General features: G+C 33.5%; 2 protein-coding genes across 2 annotated transcripts in view; one reads left to right on the top strand and one right to left on the bottom strand.

Annotated features, from left to right (window-relative positions):
* LOC111421786 (enolase-phosphatase E1-like) overlaps nt 1–5057 on the top strand; it is a 47152-nt gene extending 42095 nt beyond the window's left edge. Inside the window, exon 5 of the mRNA XM_023054974.2 lies at nt 990–5057. Coding sequence (XP_022910742.2) covers nt 990–4790 — 3801 coding nt within the window. The 3' untranslated portion in view covers nt 4791–5057. The remainder of the gene's footprint in view (nt 1–989) is intronic.
* Nucleotides 5058–10433: 5376 nt separating this feature from the next.
* LOC111421787 (GATA zinc finger domain-containing protein 14) lies at nt 10434–19097 on the bottom strand. Its single transcript, XM_023054975.2, has 4 exons — nt 18922–19097; nt 17719–17900; nt 12468–12612; nt 10434–12400 (listed from the first exon to the last, which is right to left on the bottom strand). Exons 1-4 carry the CDS (start codon nt 19079–19081, stop codon nt 10701–10703), a joined length of 2187 nt encoding a protein of 728 aa, XP_022910743.2. The 5' UTR covers nt 19082–19097; the 3' UTR covers nt 10434–10700.
* Between the last annotated feature and the right edge of the window lie 1609 nt (nt 19098–20706).

The raw sequence follows: 20706 nt of genomic DNA, 5'->3' as shown, positions 1-20706 counted from the left end.
ATCTACAAGTCTCAGTTCTTTACAAACTGAGATGTATTGAATTTTATTTAGGTTAACTTGACTTTGACTTGTACTAGTTTAAATTTTTTAAAAAGTTTTTTTTTTAAGTTTTCTCAGCCTTTCTCTAAATTTATTTGTAAACACACCACGTGGTTATCGAAAGCGAAAGTCTGATTAAAATTCTGCTGCAATTTCCACAAAAAAAAAGAGAAAAATAGGGAAGCAATTTTATTTTAACGATACCACAAAGTATTCACTTTAAAATCCTTTTTTACGGTGTTATCTAATCCATTTCCAACATTCATCTGTTGTTACTACTCCGTAGTTTTAATTGATTAGAAAGGATGAAACGGTGACATTTTAATTTATTTTAAAACCAAACAGTTTCAGAGTTTTAAAATTGACGATTACAACATCGCGTTTCCTCGCGGTTACTTTGTACGTAAGAGAAACCTATGTTAATTTATGTAATAGTAAAAATAAAATTTATGGTAACAAGAGCGTGCAATGGTAACCGACAGTTATAAATCTATTAATATTAATTTACCGTTTGAAAATTTTATGTGGAAACTCGTTGGCGTAACTCACTTTGAGGTTTTACAAATATTTACGTTTAATTAAACTTAAATTAACCAAATCGGAAGCGGAAAGTTTATACTTCCGCGAATTTTAATAGTTTAGTAATAAAGTTATTTTTTTATTTGTTTTGATTGCATCACCTTTAAAGAAAATAATTCGGTTACACGACTAGAAAAACGTGTCTAATGCAAAAAGAAGTCTTTCTAGGTCAGAGAAGACCTTGACTTTTAGATTTCTCAACGATGGTTTGTGCTCACGTTCTTCTGATCGATTGCCATTGCAGACTGATGTTAAGTGGACGTGTAACCTTTTTTAATTTGGTGAATCGCCACCGTGAGATCTTAAATATACAATAACATTAAATAGAATAAATATTTCTTGTATTAATTATTTTTTTATTTAAATTTCAGTCAACGAGGGTCTGTGAAAGAATAGATGAAGTGGATTGTGAAAAATCAGAACAATACTACGATCACAATCGTGAATTATACGGAAATAGCGCACCTTTAGTAATTCCAGGCGATGATTTGGGTCCAGCTCCTCCAACAACAACGACGACAACAACAACGACAACTTCGCGCCCTAAATATTATTCAACACCAACTCCGAGACATGCAAACACCCCTCATTATTATACGACGGCTAAATCGAAACCGACTCATCAAAAACTAGCTCTCCATCATCATCAGTTTTCGTCGGATTCTCCTCCCGATTTTAGATTTAATCCTAAAGAAATTAATTTGAAACTTAATTCGGACGCTTCGTTGGATATTAAGCCGGTTTCGTATCAACAGCAACGATTTAACGATGACAAAAATCAACATACAATTGTAACAACGCATTCTTATAACATTAAAAACGATGAGAAACTTAAAAAAAATGTTGAGTTAAGTTACGATTTTGATTATCAAGATGATAAGAATTATCCGACTGGAACTGGGCTTGAAGAAGAATATGTTGAAGATTATAAACATCAAGAGAGTTCGACCGCAAGAATTATTTCAACATCCCCAATTCATCAAGGTTACCATTTCCAAAGATCCGATCGTCCACCGATAAATCCCCCTTTAATTTATTCTTCTTTAAGTTCCCCCGCACCTTTTGCACACAACACAGGAAATAAACGACATTCCGATCCGAAAATTAAGAAAAGCGTTTCCGTTAGCATTTCAGATCAAAACGGAAAAGAACTCGCAAAATTAAATAACACCCCAATTAGCGCTATATTTTCCGATTCATACTTAGATTACAGCGAGGAAGAAGTTACTTTGTTACCACTCTTTGAAGACGTACCCAAAGTAAAATCGATTAGAACAAAACGTGATATTGATTATGAGCTGTTAAAGAAGCGATCTTATAACATAACCGATAAGGAAGCTGCTGATATTCTTCGGTTCTTATTAAATTGGTATTCGGATTATGAGAAAACTACGGAAAAAGTTACGATACCTTTAAATGGGGAAACTATTACTGAAATTAATAAAGAGTTATCTGCAGTTAAAGAAAATTTTAAGGACGATGTTACCGAGGAATTAATTGCTAAAGCTAGTAATACAGCAGTTGAATTTGAGAAGTATTTAGAGGAGGATTATCAAGATTATCTCAATAATGTCAATAATCAAACGATGAAAGATGTTAATGGAACAACGCCTGAATATGAATATTATTATTATTACGAAGACGATGATAATGTTACTAATATTAGTAATAGTAAGGAAGTTAACTTGAATAATTCAACTCATGAGTTAAAAGTAACCGATTCAAATGAAATAAAACAAATTGACGAAAAAGGAAATGCGGTTGAAATTCAACTTTATGATTACGTTGATGATAATTATGAACCTAAAACGTTTGATAAACAAGATGTTAAACCAAGAAAAATCGATGTGAATGAGTACGTGGATGACAATTATGAGAAAAATAAAAATGAAGTTCCTGCTGAAATGATATTAACAACTCCACCAAGTATTGAAGTTAACACCAAGGAATATTTTGAAGGTACGAAAGAAAATGAAATATTTTCTGTTGAAATAACCACTCAATCAAGTACTACTACTAATCATTTTGACGAAAGCACCGATAAAATGAAAGTTGAAACAACAACTCCTACGGTTATTATCACCGAAACAACGACAGATTTAGGTTTTATGATTCATAATATTGAGAAGCATACAAAAAGTGTTGCAACAAATATTTTAATGCCTTCTCATAATTATTCAACTCCTGTCATTCATGCTAGAGGTGAAGAAAATCATGGAACTAGATTAGAAGGAACTGAAAAATTAGATGTTTTAACAACTACAAAAGCAAATCAAAGCAATCGAGTTAGAGGAAGAGGTAGAAATAGATTTGCAACTTCAACGGAAAAAGAAATACAAAGATCGTCTAGGATTAGAGGAAGAAATCGATATGGTGTGGTCTCAACCACTCCTCAATACGATAAAGAAATTTTAACTTCCCCAATTACACAATCGACCGAAAATATTTTAACTGAGTCAACAACAACAGAAGATTTTGCAGAAATAAATGAATTCCAAAATGCAACGAAATCTATTTTTAAAGAAAATGGTAAAATTGAAGATCAAATAGTTCCCGCAGGAAATAAAGAAGAAATGAGAAATTTGACGAATAGTTCTGAAATAATAGAAAATGTTACGAAATCAATTTTAGACGAAGAGATTAAAGATGGTAAAGTTGAAGATCAAATCGTTCCAACAGGAATTGAAGGTTTGAAAGAAATTGATCAAGATGAAACTTTAAAAGGTGATTCAATGTTTGATTCAAAAAGTCCTAGAATAAGATCTTCAAGAATAAAAAATAATAAAACAGAAATTGATGAAGCAAAGGAATTAAAGAACGATACGGTATTAGAAGATATTGAAGAGAAAGTTGATGAGGAATCGGCAACCATAGAATCTATATCTTCAACTACTAATAGAGTAGATGTAGAATCTTCAACCACAAAAAAAACTAGAACAAGACCATCAAGAATAAGAAACAGATATACTTTAACTACACCTCTCGAAAATTTCGCAGAGGAGATAACAACAACAACAGATATCCCAACAACTACTGCAAAAAATGAAATTTTAACCTCGAATAATCTTGATTTTGAAACTACTTTAAATCATGATGTTAATACTTTTGAATCGATAACAACAGAACCCACATCAAGAAGAATTACCACTTCAACAACACCTATTGAGGAGTTAATCCAAGATGTAATAACAACAACAGAGACGCCGATAATTACAGAAAACACCGAACGTTTTGAAACAACTTTAATTGGTGATACCAATACCCCGGAATCAACAACAGAAGAAATAATAACAACTCAAAAACTTGATGATGAATTTACGATAGAACGAGATATTTTAGAAACGTTTCGTCCAAAAGAACCAACAACACCAACTCCAATTACAAGTGATGTAGTTTCATCGACCCAAGAAATTTTAACAACTTTATTGGAAAATAATGAAGAAGTTACAACGATTTTACCCGAAATGAAAGAATCGAAATCGCTAAGTGATATGTTGGGGTATAGTGTTTATAATAAATTATCAGAAAATGAAGATGATTCACTTAGAGAACTTGGTTATTTTACTTTACCAACAATAACTACAAAAAATCCCAATAAACTAAAACTTGAAGATTTAAGTACTTTTACCACGGATGAAAACTTAAATACTTTCACAACTTCCCCGTATAAAAAACGAAAAAGTAATCATCGTTTTAGTGTAAATATAAATACTGAATTAACTACAATAACAACAACGACAACAACGACAGAATCGACAACTAATGTCCCAAAAACGACTTCTTCGAGGGTTAAAGGAAGACATCGTTTTAGTGTTATCCCTGAAAATTTTACTCAAAAATTAAAGGATAAATCGAAAGACATCGTTACCGATCCTTCTTTAATTCGAAGTGCGAATCCGACTTTGCCTCGGAGTAATTTTAAATCGACTACGCCGATTATGCGTGTCGTCAAAGTGAAAATGAGAAATTCTAATAAATATACGTTTAATTGTTTGGATAAAAAGGTGAATAAATTTTATTCAGATCCAAGAGACTGTAGATTGTTCCATTATTGTTCCCCTGGTTATAATAGTAATCAGGCGGTCGATATGAAATTTGTTTGCGATATGGGAACTTATTACGATGATATTAAAAGGATTTGTACTAAGAAAAAACCGAGTAGGTGTGTTTAATAATAAAATTATGAATGTGATAAAGGAATAAACGAGGGAAGTTTATTGAAACATAAAGGGACGAAATGGACTGTTTAGCGAAAGAGAACATGTGTAATATACTGTACCATTTTAGCAGGTAGATTATGTATTAAGTATTACCAATTTATTGTTACTATTGATTATATTTTTGTATGTATAAATAAAATAATGCGCTTAGGTTAATAATCTAACTTGTAGGTAAATTAAATGAAACTATAAATGAATAAATATGATCATGAAAATTGACTATTAGTTATTTATAAAAAAATCTAAATTAACAATTAAATAACTCCATAACTTGGAATTGATGTAATAGAAAAGAATTTAAGACTCAAAGCAGTAAAACGAGGTGATATTTTTACCACCATAATTTTTTTAAGTTTTTTATAAGAAAATAATCAAATTTAATTTTCTTTTGTAAATTGGCAACTTATTTAGTGATCTGTCAATAATATGACGTGAAGAAATGCATAACTGTCATAACATTGTTTTTTTGCTGTCACCCAAGGACAGTAGAATCTAACAGGACTGCTACATGCATTGTATTTTTGTAGCCCACTACGGTTTGGTTGCCCGCACTCTACGTCACACTATTTGCCACGCCCTGTTAACTTTCATTCAGTCCTACGCGTTTGCTGTGTGTTTTTAGAGATTTAGAGGTTACATGATAGACATTAATACGTCTACAAAAATAAAACTTCAAAAATACGTCTACGATATAACCTCTAAAACCACAGCAAACGCATAGAGCTGGGCGTGGCAAATGGTATGACGTAGTTTGCGGGCAGGTTGTCACAACAATGGATGTAGCAGTCCTGTTAGATTCTACTGTCCTTGGCTGTCACCTGATGAATGTTCAAAAATAGTGTTTTTTCGTACCAAATTTTGTATAACGGTCTATTTTGTAGATCTTCGAGATTTTGAGGTAAGTTTTATTATTTACATGTTATATTGGATTTGTCCTAAGTATTTTGACACATATTTTTACCTTTGGGTATCCTGGTTTTTCAAATAAATTGCTTTTTGTGGTGGGAAGCATATTCCCTCTGCCTGCGAGTGGCTGCTATATTTTTTGCTTTGCTTTGGCAGATGAGTGGCTTAGACAAAGGTTTATCAGAATTCGAAATAGAGCATGCGCTTGAAGAGCTTTTTGGGTTGCCTGATGACCCAGAAATGTCTGACGATAACCTGGAAGCCGAAAAGGAAGAAGCTCCGTACAGCACCGCTCGGCTTCAAAAAATACTGGAAAATCTCGATGATCCGTCAATGTCTCCGCACCTCCTGCATAATACAATCATCAGAAATTATGGTTACTGAAACCATTCCACCAGCTGATTTACAAAGTGAAGACCTGTCCGTGTATGTAAGTCAACAAATTGAAAATAGTAGCTCAATTACTGTAAGGCCGGCTAGGCGGTTGACGCGATCTCGATATTCAACTTCCGAACTCAGTACCTCACCTGACGACACTGATGATTCTGATCTCGAAGAAGAGACATGGAAAAAAACATATTGGACTTCTCGGCCCGTTGCTGAAGATTTTGACAAGATTCCTTTGACTACTAAGCAAAGCTTCAATCCTAAAACTAGGCCCATCCGCTTTTTTGAAAAGTTTTTTACAAATGAAGCTATAGAACTTATTGTGTCGCAAACAAACTTATATGCCGACCAAATGAAAATAAAAGAGTGGACGCCCGTGACTACTGATGAAATAAAAGCCTTTTTAGGCATTCTCATAATAATGGGCTATAAAGTTCTGTCCATGATAGACCTGATTGGTCGTCTGATCCAGGTTTTCGAGAAAATGACATAGCAGAAATAATGCCAGTAAAAAGGTTCAAGAAAATTATGCGCAGCCTACACTTGAATGATAACGCGCGACAACCTGAAAGAAATAGTCCCGAATACGATAGGTTGTTCAAACTGAGGCCATTGCTAAATATTATTAACGAATCCTGTAAAAGTAATGTCAATTTATCTAGTTCACAGAGTATTGATGAGTCAAAGGACGGTCTTTGCTAAAGCAATACCTACCTCTCAAGCCCATCAAACGGGGATACAAAATTTGGTGTAGATGCAACAGTGAGACAGGATATTTGTATGAATTTAGTATTTATACTGGGAAAACGGATGGAGTGGGAGCAAAAGTCGTGAAGAACTTGACGCAACATTTAATTGATAACAATATAAAGAATGTTCACGTTACATTTGACAACTTCTTCACAGATAACAAACTTTTAGAATATTTGTATGAACATAACATATATGCAACTGGCACCGTGCGTAGGCACAGAGAAGGATTACCTCAACTTACAAAAGGTCCAAACGCTAGAAAACTAAAGCTATCTATCGGAACAAAAATTAGAATTCTTTAATGAAACCTTATTAAATCTTATCGATTGCCATGCACCAATGCGTACTGTAAGAATCCGTAAACCAAAGATGCCCTGGTTGACTGACAATATCGTCTTACTACAAATATTGAGAGATGTGGCTAAAACAAGGTACAAAAAATGCAGAACTGCTGGGTCTTGGGATTATTACAAGCAATTACGAAATTTCACAACTAATGCTATCCGACATGAAAAGATAGCATACTTTAATAATTTTGCATACACGCACGGATAAAAAAGAAATGTGGAACACTATTCGTGGATGTCATATAGGGAGTAAAAAGTCGAAAGATATACCGTCTCATCTTTCAAACGTAAATCAGATAAATAATTCATTTGTTGGTGGTACTCCTGACGTCAATATTAATAACATAAAGGATACGATACTATTTTACTCAAATAACAGCTATAGCGATACGAATACACCCTTTGATCTTCACACGGTAGATGAAGATACTGTATTTGGCATTATCAGGTCAATCACCAGTAAGTCTGTTGGCTCTGATGGCATATCTGCACAGATGATTGAATTAATAGTTCCTTATGCCCTTCCATATATCACACATCTCATAAACAGCTGCATAATTGAGTCACATTTTCCCTCGCAGTGGAAGTCTGCTGTGGTCATTCCAATACCGAAAATCGAAAAACCTACTGACTTTAAGCACCTGCGACCGATTTCTATTCTTCCTACCTTGAGCAAAGTACTGGAAAAAGTTATTTCCTACCAATTTAAAAACTTTATTATTTCAAATGATATATTACCAGACTGTCAATCGGGATTTGTGCCTGGACGTAGTTGCACAACTACACTTTTAAATGTCACTGACGATATATTAAAGGCCAAAGACGGTAAAGAGTGCACCGCTTTAGTGTTGTTGGGTTTTAGCAAAGCGTTCGATGTTGTTGACCATGATATTGTGCTGTCGATGCTTCACTATATTGGAGGCGGGGAGGAATTTATAAGGTTGATTAAAACGTATTTAATAGACAGATGCCAATGTGTACAGGTCAATGGCTTAATTTCTGAACCATTGAAGCTGAAGCGTGGAGTACCGCAGGGGTCGGTGTTTATACACATCTATGCTTCCAAAAGCTGTCAGTGAATTTGCAAAGAATCACGCCTTGATATTAAACCCTGATAAAAGTGTAGTTATTCTGTTTGGCAGAAATGTGGAAGTCGAGAAATTGAAAGCTAATCTGATTCTTAGGTTGAACGGTTGCAATATACCTATTGTTGATCAGGCAAGGAATCTTGGGCTAGTTGTTGATAATGCCTTTAGGTACAAACAGCACATTACTAAAACATTAAGTGTTTGTTTTTTGAAGTTAAAATTACTCTATTCTTTCAAAGATATTTTTAAATTAAAAATGAAAAAGGTGCTTTGTGAATGTTTTGTACTGTCTTTGCTTAATTATTGTATTCCTGTCTACTATCCATGTTTGGATTCCATGGATAGATTGAGAGTGCAAAGAGTGCAGAACGCTTGTATGAGATATATATTCAGAATTAGAAAATTTGAAAGAATCTCTCATAAGCTTAAAGAGTTAACTTGGCTGAATATTCACAATCGTTATACTCTACAGGCTTCAGTGCTGTATCACAAGGTTGTCACAACTGGCTCGCCTGATTATTTGAGTAAAAAGATTCAGTTTAGAGGGGATCTACACAGTATAAATATTAGAAATAAAAATGTTGTTAATCCGCCTGCTCATAGTACAGCTCTGTTTTGTCGTGCGTTTAGCTACTGTGCCTATAAGCTGTATAATTCTATCCCCGTCACCATTAGGGCCAAAAGGGAGGGTGCTTTCAGAACGTTATTGTTTAGGCATTTATTTGAGCGACAGTGACTTCTTGTTTGCTTTGTAGTGGATCAATCTAATTTTAATGCAAGTGGAATAATTTGTTTTTGTTTTATTTCATTATATTATTTTTTATTTTATTAGCTCATATATAAGATAGATTATAAGTGAAATGAAGATTATAATGCAGAATCAATGAATAGTTTTAGTTTTTAGGAGTAGACATGTACTACGATTGAATAAAAGTGCAATTATTTTTAAGGTTAAGTGGAAGAGCAGAAGCGGGCCATATTATGGTCGCATTCTGAACTTCGCCTTAGGATTTCCACCTGTTTTGTATTTAAGTTATTTTTCTTTTTAAATATTGTTTTTTTTTTCTTTTTTGATTATCTTTATTTTGCATTATAGTAACTATAGTTACTATTATTATTGTTTGTTCTCTTTACTCTAGAAATAAAGGCAGTTTATTATTATTATTATCTAAGGGTGAATTTAAATGGCGTGTGAAGGACAATGTTGCTTTTATAATTTGGCAGGATAATAAGGAGGTACTACTTTTGAGCAGTGCGTTCTATCCAAAAGTCGGAGTTTGTACTACTTTGAGGACTCAGAAAGACGGCAGTAAAGTGCCAATTCGCTGCCCTTTAGCCATTAAGCAGTATACTAAGCGAATGGGATAAATTCGACCAGATCAAAACCACATACACAGTTGGAAGAAGAAGCAAACGATGGTGGCTTCGCCTTTTTTACTTTCTCCTTGATGCTAGCATCATTAACGCTTTTATTATGAGCAAGATAAGTAAAGTAAATCTGACGCATTTGGAGTTTCGCGTAGCCCTAGCTCGAGGGCTTATTGGTGTATACTCCAGTCGAAAAAGACGATCCCACCTACGTGATCAGAAAAAAGTTGATACAGGCCGACACTCGCCAGGAAGCCATTCATGTGGTTGCTGATGAAGTACGATTCTCGAATGTTGGAGATCATTTACCTTGTCCGTCGGAGACATATAAACGATGCAGACTTTGCAGTACGAAAACAAACGATAAACGCACTAAAATAATGTGCGAAAGATGTGCAGTACCTCTCTGCGTTGTCCCTTGCTTTACTGCATTTCACAGGCAGTAGGTAATTATTATTAATCAATATAATAATCAAGGATAAGCTATGTGTGTAATATATATATATATGCGAAAAAATATGTTTTTTTTGTAAGTACTTTAGTTATTACTATGGAGGTAGTTGTACAGGCAAAGGGAATATAATTTCCACCATAGAAATAATAATAATAATAATAGGAATCTTCCCTATTCTTTTGCTTCTTCTCTACCTCTAAAGCAGTATTCAAGTTAATTATATCTTTTCTGCATTTGGCACTCAATGACTCATTTACTTAATAATAATAAAGTGGTTTAATAATAACCAAAATGTATTTAAACATTTTTATTTCATATTCAGTAATATTTTACAATATAAAACAATACGAAAAAGTGCGTAGCAATAAATAAGAAAATTTCGTTTTGTCTTCCTCGTTTTTATCTTTTTTTTTTTTTACTTATATAACATACTGGCTATGTTTGCAAATCTCAACTACAACTTTATATACACTCATAATTTCACAATTTAAAATTACTCACTAAAATTTCCTTAACAATCAAAATTAAACCAAACCTAAACAACTATTATTATTACTAACTACTGTTTTCCAGTCGACTTCTTAAACTCCGTATCAATATCGTACTCAGTTTCCGCGACCGGATTATTATCGTAATATGCGTAATCATAACTTGCATTCTTCTCCTTTTTAGGATCCCCACCGCTTTGCGACACCACTTTTTGTACCGGCTTCAAATTTTCAGTTACTTTGGGCGCACTTGTAGTTACCGAAAACGGTCTGGGCGAATCGTATTGAGGCTTCGAGGTCGTTTTACTCTTAGCCAATTCGTTCCTACTACTCGCAATGTTTGTGCTGTGAGCCGTTTTCAAAAATTCATCGTTATTATCGTAATTATCATACTTTGAATTATACGATCCATCATCATATTGAGTTTCATCAAAACGATGCGACCTAGATACAGGAGTTGTTGAACTTAATTTCGGTACAGTTGGGGTATATTGAGTGAAAGGAGTCGGTTTTGATGTTGTTAATTGGGTTGTTCTTGTATTTATAGGTTGAGTTTTATAAGTTTGTGTGTTATATTGTGTGTTTTGGGTGTTTTGTGAGTTATATTGAGTATTTTGAGTATTAAATTGGGTGTTTTGTGTGTTGTATTGAGTAGTTTGCGTATTTGTTGAGTATTGATTCGTTTTAGTATTAAATTGTGTGTTAGGTTGTTGAGTTGTAGTATATTGAGTATTATACTGTGTGTTATATTGCGTATTTTGTGTATTTCTTTGTTGAGCTGTAGTTTGAGTATTAAATTGTTGTGTATTTTGTTTTTGTTGTTGTGTTGTTTGTTGACTTATTTGTGTATATCCATTGTTAGTTCTGGGAGAAAATGTAGAAGGAAAGCTTTGCCCGCTGAATGTTTTAGGAGCAAAAGTGGTTGGGTAATCCGTTTGTTTCTTAGTTTCAAAATTTTTAACTTTAGTAACTTCATAATTTGCGTCATAATTTGTGTTTCTTGGTGTTGTTTGTATTTTAGGGAAGTTGGATGGATAATTTTCGGGTTCTTTTGTGAATCCTTTAGCTTGGGTTGATGGATAATTTTCGATTTTTTTCGGGGAATAAGTGGTAGGTTGGTTATTTTGGTTATTAGTTCTAAATGGGGCTGGAGTACTGATCGTGTAAGTAGTACTGGGATAATTGTTATTATTATCGTCATAATTTCTTGTGTTTTGCCTGAAATTATCCGCATTATTGTAATCATATTGTTTTCTAACATTTTGCCTCGTTCTATGTTGTTCGGTTGTAGTAATTGGTTTAGATGTAGTTGAAAAGCTACTTCCAGCGAAGTTATTTATAAATCCCGTTGGTCTGTTATTTCTTTGAGTAGGAGCAATCGTAGTTGTTGTGGTAACATCATTCTTAATTGGCCTTCTACTTTGGTGTCTATTCACTTTCCTTCTTTGTTCGTAATCCCTATCTTGATTATAATTCACGTTTTTGTCGTCCTCCACGTTTTCTTCATCGTATTCTTTACCTCTATTTCTATTATTGAAGAAATTCGAGCTACTCGAACTTTTAAATATTTCATCATTATTATTTTCGTTATTATTTGAACGATATTGATTCTGTGCTTTTGATTTTCTTAAATTAGCGTTTTCAAGTTGTTTTTGTTGATTCACCCTGTAAACTTGTTGGTCCCCACTGATTCTAGCATCTCCAGTTTCTGCTCTTTGTAAAGCGAACACCTCTTCCTCCTCACCATATTTTACAGCTTTTGATTCAAAACCTGAATTAGGAAAAAGAAAATTATTTCTCAAGAACTTTTTAAGAATTTTTTAAGATTAAGAAATTACCTGAACCGATACGATATAAATCAAAATTGTCGCTAGCATAATAAAGAGTACTGTAGTCGCAATCGACATCCTCCCATTCCGCACAAATTTGGTGATCTTGATCGAAAGCAGTACCGTTTGGACAGAGGAAACGGAAGTCCTGCACCTGCGTAACAGAAAAAATTTCACGGTGAATTACAGCAGAGCATCATTTTTTTTGTAACCGTGTCAAGGTTGATTATTATAATTTTTTTCACAATAAAGAACAAAACAAGATAATTTGGCATTTCGTTAGAACAACAACGGATATATTTCGCAACAAGACGTGTTTAGATTGTGAGAAGAAGATCAAGCATATCACGATGGTGACATTTCGATTGTTTAAAGATTAATGGTGTTTGTAGCATGCTGTGCACACGACATGTACAAAACAAAGGAGAACGTTACTATATAAAATTATTAATATTATTATCATTCAAAATAATAAAATCGATTCTGTGAATGTAGTTCATATTATTACTTATTAAAATATTAATTTATATTGTGGACACATATATATATATCCACAATTTAATTCGAACAAATGGTGGCATTAGGAATCTGCCGACCCTCTTCTTCTTCTACAGCGTCGCCTCTTCACATGGTTCCTAAGAAAGATTCCAACGATTGGAGACCATGTGGAGACAACTCAACAACATCACAGTTCCAGATCGTTATCTTCTTCCGCACATTCAAGATTTTAACTTACATTGACACAATTGCAAAATTTTTTCAAAATTAGATCTGGTACGAGCTTATCACCAAATTCCTGTAGAAGAAGACGATATTCCTAAAATGCCTTTCGGTTTACGTAATGCGGCACAAACCTTTCAAAGATTTATAAACGAAGTTCTATCTGGCTTAGATTTCCTATTCGTATATCTAGATGATATTCTAGTAGCCAGTCGCAATGAAGAAGAACATTATCTTCATTTACAACAATTGTTTGAGAGGTTAAGCTGTAATATTAATATACAACCAACAAAATGTGTTTTTGGAGTTACAGATTTAAATTTCCTAAGTCATCAAATTTCTGCTGAAGGCGTTCGCCCTTCGCAATCTAATAACTGAATTTCCAAAACCAACCACACTAAAACAATTACAGCGATTCTTAGGAATGATAAATTTTTATCACAGATTTTTACCAAACATCTCAAACATTTTAGCTCCTTTACATCATTTATCAAAAACACTTTATTCACAAAAACTTAAATCAATCACCTCTTGGACACACCTTCACGACATTTCTTTCACTACAGCCAAAGAACTTTTATCAAAATCCGTCACTCTTGCACACCCATCACCACAAGCAACTCTTTCACTGACGACAGACGCCTCAAATAAAGGTATAGGAGCAGTTTTATCACAGACTATAGACAATAAAACACGATTCTTTTGGCCTCACATGACAAAACACATTCAGTTATGGACAAAAACCTGTTTGCGATGTCAACAAACAAAAGTTCAAAAGTACACAAAATCACCTATTAGTAAAATTCCGATACCAAAATTAAGATTCGATCATATCCACATTGATTTGGTCGGTCCTCTCACTCCGTCCCTTGGCTGCACATATGTGCTCACCGTAATAGATCGTTTCACGCGTTGGCCAGAAGCTTTTCCTCTCAAAGATCTTCTATTGCGGATACTTTGTTTCGGCATTATTTCAGCCGATTTGGCATTCCTAGCACTATAACCCATGATCAGGGACGACAATTCGAATCAAAACTCTTTTCAAAATTTCACACCCTTCTAGGAACACGTCAAATTCATACATCCCCAAAGCAACGGAATTTTAGAAAGGTTTCACCGTTCTTTAAAAACAGCTATAACTGCCAGAGGTAACACTACGAGTAGTGTAAGAATGCCGGTTCTAGAGCGGAAGTTGCTCCTGCTGCTCCTGCGGTGACGTCACGCCTCAATGTATTAGGTATAGGGGGGGATACCAACCAAAGTTTGGGGGAAAAAAAATTAGGTTGGTATTAAAAGTAACTAGAGATCTAGGGATTTTTAGAAAGTTAAATAGAAAAATTTAAATACAATGGCGCCACCTAGATTTGAGTGGTGTAAGTAAATAAAACACAAAATTAATAAATAAAAATTAATATTATATTTATTTTAAAACACAATTTCTTTTCTTCAAATTTTTTTTTACCATCAACCGTAATATATTTAAACATATTAAAGACACTGAACCTCTGATGATCGAAGATGCATCTTTCATCGCTGTGGTTGTTGTAGGTTGATCTTGTTTTGCGGAGGTTCCTCCTCCTTTCTTGGGATTTTTAACTTTAAAACTTACTTTAGGATCTGTCTTCAACCGGAGTAGTTGATAATGAAAATTATTTATTTTTCGAATATCAGCTGATATAGAAAAGAAATTGTGTTTTAAAATAAATATAATATTAATTTTTATTTATTAATTTTGTGTTTTATTTATCCCACTCAAATCTAGGTGGCGCCATTGTATTTAAATTTTTCTATTTAATTTTCTAAAAATCCCTAGATCTCTAGTTACTTTTAATACCAACCTAATTTTTTTTCCCCCAAACTTTGGTTGGTATCCCCCCCTATACCTAATACATTGAGGCGTGACGTCACCGCAGGAGCAACTTCCGCTCTAGGACCGGCATTCTTACACTACTACTACGAGGTGGAACAATGATCTTCCCTTGGTTCTCCTAGGCCGCAGATCATCTCTTAAGGAAGACCTAGGTTGTTCATCTGCCGAACTTGTATACGGTCAACCACTTAGGCTTCCAGGAGAATTTTTTGTTAATATTCAACACCCTTTGGAATCTGATCCATTGCTATCTAGTTTACGAGAAACATTCTCTTGTTTGAAACAGTTTTTCATTCCAACCAAAAACCATTTATTCATAAAGATTTATTCATTTCAAAATTTGTTTTTGTCAAAATTAATGGGATTCAACCCTCTTTAACACCAAGATATGAAGGCCCATTTAAAGTGATAAAAACATTTCCGAAATATTTTGTAATTTTCAAAAATAACAAGGAAGTAGCTGTTAACATCAACAACCTTAAACCAGCATTTCTTTTAACCCTTTGTGTCCCGACGGTACTTTAAAGTACCAGTAGTTTTAAACACTAATTTTAAACTGTAGTTATCTATTCGGCACATTTAGAGCAGTCGGTACTTTCTACTATATTATTATACATCATTTTAAAGAAAAAGCTTTGAGCTTTAATTTAAAATAAGTTTCATTCCTTAATTTCAATAAATACGGCTTCCAGGAATTTTTAAATTAGCATCTTTTTTGACACTTTTAGGTTATTCGAAAATGTTAGTTTTGTTTCAACATTTTTTTTCTCTATATTTTTCCAATCCAACCCAACAATTATTATACATCATTTTAAAGAGAAAGCTTTGAGCTTTAATTTAAAATAAGTTTCATTCCTTAATTTCAATAAATACGGCTTCCAGGAATTTTTAAATTAGCATCTTTTTTGACACTTTTAGGTTATTCGAAAATGTTAGTTTTGTTTCAACATTTTTTTTCTCTGTATTTTTCCAATCCAACCCAACAATTATTATACATCATTTTAAAGAGAAAGCTTTGAACTTTAATTTAAAATAAGTTTCTTTCCTTAATTTCAATAAAAATAGCTTCCAGGAATTTTTAAATTAGCATCTTTTTTGACACTTTTAGGTTATTCGAAAATGTAAGTTTTGTTTCAACATTTTTTTTCCCTATATTTTTCCAATCCAACCCAACAATTATAATACATCATTTTAAAGAGAAAGCTTTGAGCTTTAATTTAAAATAAGTTTCATTCCTTAATTTCAATAAATACGGCTTCCAGGAATTTTTAAATTAGCATCTTTTTTGACACTTTTAGGTTATTCGAAAATGTTAGTTTTGTTTCAACATTTTTTTTCTCTGTATTTTTCCAATCCAACCCAACAATTATTATACATCATTTTAAAGAGAAAGCTTTGAACTTTAATTTAAAATAAGTTTCTTTCCTTAATTTCAATAAAAATAGCTTCCAGGAATTTTTAAATTAGCATCTTTTTTGACACTTTTAGGTTATTCGAAAATGTTAGTTTTGTTTCAACATTTTTTTTCTCTATATTTTTCCAATCCAACCCAACAATTATTATACATCATTTTAAAGAGAAAGCTTTGAACTTTAATTTAAAATAAGTTTCTTTCCTTAATTTCAATAAAAATAGCTTCCAGGAATTTTTAAATTAGCATCTTTTTTGACACTTTTAGGTTATAAGAAATTGTAAGTTTTGTTTCAACATGTTTTTTGTCAATATTTTTCCAATCCAACACAACAATTATTATACATCATTTTAAAGAGAAAGCTTTGAACTTTAATTTAAAATAAGTTTCATTCCTTAATTTCAATAAATACGGCTTTCAGGAATTTTTAAATTAGCATCTTTTTTGACACTTTTAGGTTATTCGAAAATGTAAGTTTTGTTTCAACATTTTTTTTCTCTATATTTTTCCAATCCAACCCAACAATTATTATACATCATTTTAAAGAGAAAGCTTTGAGCTTTAATTTAAAATAAGTTTCATTCCTTAATTTCAATAAATGCGGCTTCCAGGAATTTTTAAATTAGCTTCTTTTTTGACACTTTTAGGTTATACGAAAATGTTAGTTTTAACTCAATACTCTTTTTCTCAATATTTTTCTAATTCAACCCATCGATTATTATACATCGATTTAAACAGAAAGCTTTAAGCTTCAATTTAAAATAAGTTTTATTTCTTAATTTCAATAAACACGGTTTCCAGGAATTTTTGAATTGAATTAAAATTTTATTCCAAAGGCCTTTACTGATTGTGAGTGTATTTTGATAGCGTTTTAATTCTGTCTGATTCTGTCACAAAGTTTCAAAATGTTTGACTTCTTGGGACACAAAGGGTTAAAAGAAAATTCAACATGTCACCACAGCGAGGCAATCAATTCTCATAATATAAAAATTCAAAAAAAAGTTACTTTCAATTTTTAATATGATTTTTGCTTTAACCACCATATTCCTCTTTTTATTAATCTGTATAGGAGGGGAAGTGGCTGTAGCATGCTGTGCACACGACATGTACAAAACAAAGGAGAACGTTACTATATAAAATTATTAATATTATTATCATTCAAAATAATAAAATCGATTCTATCAGTCTTGTGAATGTAGTTCATATTATTACTAAATTTACATTTCGAATGGGAAAGTAAGGAAACAATTAGTACTTACCCCTAAACCGGAAACTCTAACGCAAATATGAAACATTTGACATTGGGTTTCGATATCAGCGTAGTAAGAACCTAGGATTTTATTTCTGCAGGAAAAGTCTGTATCGGGCATTGACTCCAAACTGTATGTAGGAAATGGGCGGTTGTTTAAAAATTGGGAATTAACCCATGTTGTTAAAACACCTAAAAATAAATTTTTATTAAATAACCGGCGCATCCACCACAATAATAATAATTTAATAATAAAGTTAACAAAATCAATTTCTTCGTAAACACTTCAAAGATTATGACATAAATCCGGAAATCACTTTCTAAAAAAAAAAATATTTATCACCCAATATAACACGCGTTTGGTTAAAGAGAAAGTGGTAAAATAACGGAAGAAGGTGAATCTCTCGTGCGTTATTGTCGTTTTCATCGTGAACAGTTCATTAACAAAGGTCAGGACCGATAAACCATGTTCGTCTTTGGAAAGCTGCACGAGAAGGTTTGGCATTAAAGAGCACCGACAAACAACAAGTGAAGCATTAAAATCATCGATAAATGAGAATGGTAAACAGGAGACGACCTAAAGGCGAAGACCTTGACATTTCTTTTAACCATATTTTTTATTGTCGGGATGGAATGTTATAAAGATGAGAATGTAGTCATCTTTTATGGATTATGTAATTCTATTTTTAAATAAAGAAAAGAGTAATCAGAAATGTCAAATGGTCTTCATTATTCCATTTAAACAAATATTAATATGAAGATGATGATTATTTTCTTAAAATGTCTTACTCATCTTCATTAATTAGAAAAATCCTAACTTGGATATGAATCAATTTGAACACAATTACATTCTTCCTTAATAATAGACTCGCACGTATAGAAAATTCTCCCCGACATTCAATCAAAGTTACTTAACTCCTGATTAAATTCGATATCAAATCTCATTAATGATTACTTAACACGTTATACACCCAAGCATTTTCTTTTATGAATAAAAAATCTTTAATCCGGTTGGGTTCAATTTCTTTCTTGAGAAATTTTACATAAAGTGTTTCTTTTCTGTGCGAACTTTTCCTAATTGTTGTATTGTTTTTCTTTGTTTTAATTGTATAACTCAACTAGCTATTTTAAACCGAATTTAATACAAATTATTAATTTTGAATAAATATTTAAGACAAGATAATTATATAAATTAATATAAGTTTTCACTTACCCACACAGTATGCAAGTACATAAAAAGCCCTCATCTTGAATCGATCAGCACACACAAACGACTGAACAAAGTTGAAGACGTTAAGATGAGCTGAACCACCGCCACACATTAGTGAAAGGATGGATCCTCCACCACTGTTACCACCCCCCATTGGGGTCATGAAGAAGATTCAGCGTACGTTGAATTATCGAGTGGGGGAATTCCATGAGATTTCTTCTCGCTCATGAGAACACGTGCACGTACACGTAGGTAACGCGAATGTATTGGGATGGGATGGCGAAGTGTGCGTGTCACGTAACTCTTTAGACGTTCTCCGTACTAGAATCTTCTTGTTGGCGGTTTGGTATTGCAACATAACACGTCGCCGAAGGTTATAGCTTCTTCGACCGTAGACTATGTTTGGAAATGTGGGTTAAAAATAAAATTAGAAGAATATAAGTTTGTGTGATGATGATGATGAGTTATTTATTGTTATTGGCCGTAATTATCGTTAGGATTTATTGGTCGTTGATTTGAGTTTTTATTTTTTTTAAGAAGAAAATGTTATGAAAGAAACTGATGATAAGGAGAATATGTCTATAGACCAGGAGATGTAGATACGCCAGTGATTCAGTTTCATTTTTAAAGAGTACTACAACTATATACACAAATTAGAACCTAAACCGAAAGGAAAATAGATATATTCTAGGTTTAAGGTGGATAATTATACGTTATCGTTGAATGTGTTAACGTAATTGGGATTTAATTTGAATGCAAGGAAAAATAACCTAAATTTGACATTAAAAAATTTTGTATTTTTGTGGACACTCACCTATGTTGCCATGGTTACATGTTTTAGACTCATCACTGGCGCCAGTAATTTCAGAAGGGTGCAGACTTTTCCGATCCATGCATGCATGGTTTCAACTTGCATGCCAGTTGATGTTTACACATGCAATTTAATTTTACTGGCGCGCCAGTTTTTATTGGCGCCACTAAATCCATGCATGTGTAAACTCACTATTACATTACATAGAATACATATCGGGTAGGCGGACCAACCAACCTTGCACCGCGACCCTAAGGATCTATTGTACCCCGATAGATATCGTTATCAAATTTCACCGTGCAGTCCAATGCTACTAAGGGCAAGTCCTAAAATATTCCCGGGTTTGACAGTGGCGATGTTAATAAACACCTTAGCATGTCTCATTCCAGGAGAACTGGTCCACAGTAGGCGAAGTCTCTCTTCAGCCCACAGTCCAATCCTATATTTGGCCATCGCAAATGATACACCAACTGCTGGTTCCGGTCCCACAAACGCTTCAGCGCTGCCATCTCGTGCTAGCTTATCTGCCGCTTCATTGCCAGCAACACCAGAGTGACCCGGGACCCAGATCAGAGAGACTCTGTTATCACAACTCAGTGTGTTTAATGTTCTCTTACAATCATTAACCAGAGCCGACACCGTTTTCACGGCTTGCAGCGCCTGGAGAGCGGCTTGACTGTCTGAGAAAATTCGTACTGTCATGTTCTTTACCCCTCTTTCAAGAAGGATTTTAGCACCCATGTCAATAGCAAATACTTCCGCCTGGAATACAGTACAGTACGTACCCAAGCTGTAGGCTTGCTTAATTCGAGGTGTCTGGCAGTATACTCCTGCTCCTACCCCTTCAGGCGTTTTTGATCCATCTGTGTACAAGCAAATGTCTGCCCGAACCAGAGAATTTTCATTTTCGATCCAGGACTGCCGCTCAGGCAGTACAATCTGGTATCGAGCATTAATCACTGATAGTGATACCGCCA

This window comes from Onthophagus taurus, chromosome 2, assembly GCF_036711975.1.
Source record: "Onthophagus taurus isolate NC chromosome 2, IU_Otau_3.0, whole genome shotgun sequence".
Lineage (NCBI taxonomy): Eukaryota > Metazoa > Arthropoda > Insecta > Coleoptera > Scarabaeidae > Onthophagus > Onthophagus taurus.
The sequence above is the reverse complement of the archived record's forward strand: the minus strand, read 5'-3'. Positions and strand labels throughout refer to the sequence as shown.

What these genes read in the sequence shown, in the direction of transcription:
- LOC111421787 (XM_023054975.2), bottom strand. Translation starts at nt 19,081, where the DNA reads ATGACCCCAATGGGGGGTGGTAACAGTGGTGGAGGATCCATCCTTTCA. An exon ending in TGTACTTGCATACTGTGTGG is followed by an intron (nt 17,901 to 18,921) that starts GTAAGTGAAAAC and finishes ATTTATTTTTAG; the next exon opens with GTGTTTTAACAACATGGGTT. An exon ending in TTAGAGTTTCCGGTTTAGGG is followed by an intron (nt 12,613 to 17,718) that starts GTAAGTACTAAT and finishes TCTGTTACGCAG; the next exon opens with GTGCAGGACTTCCGTTTCCT.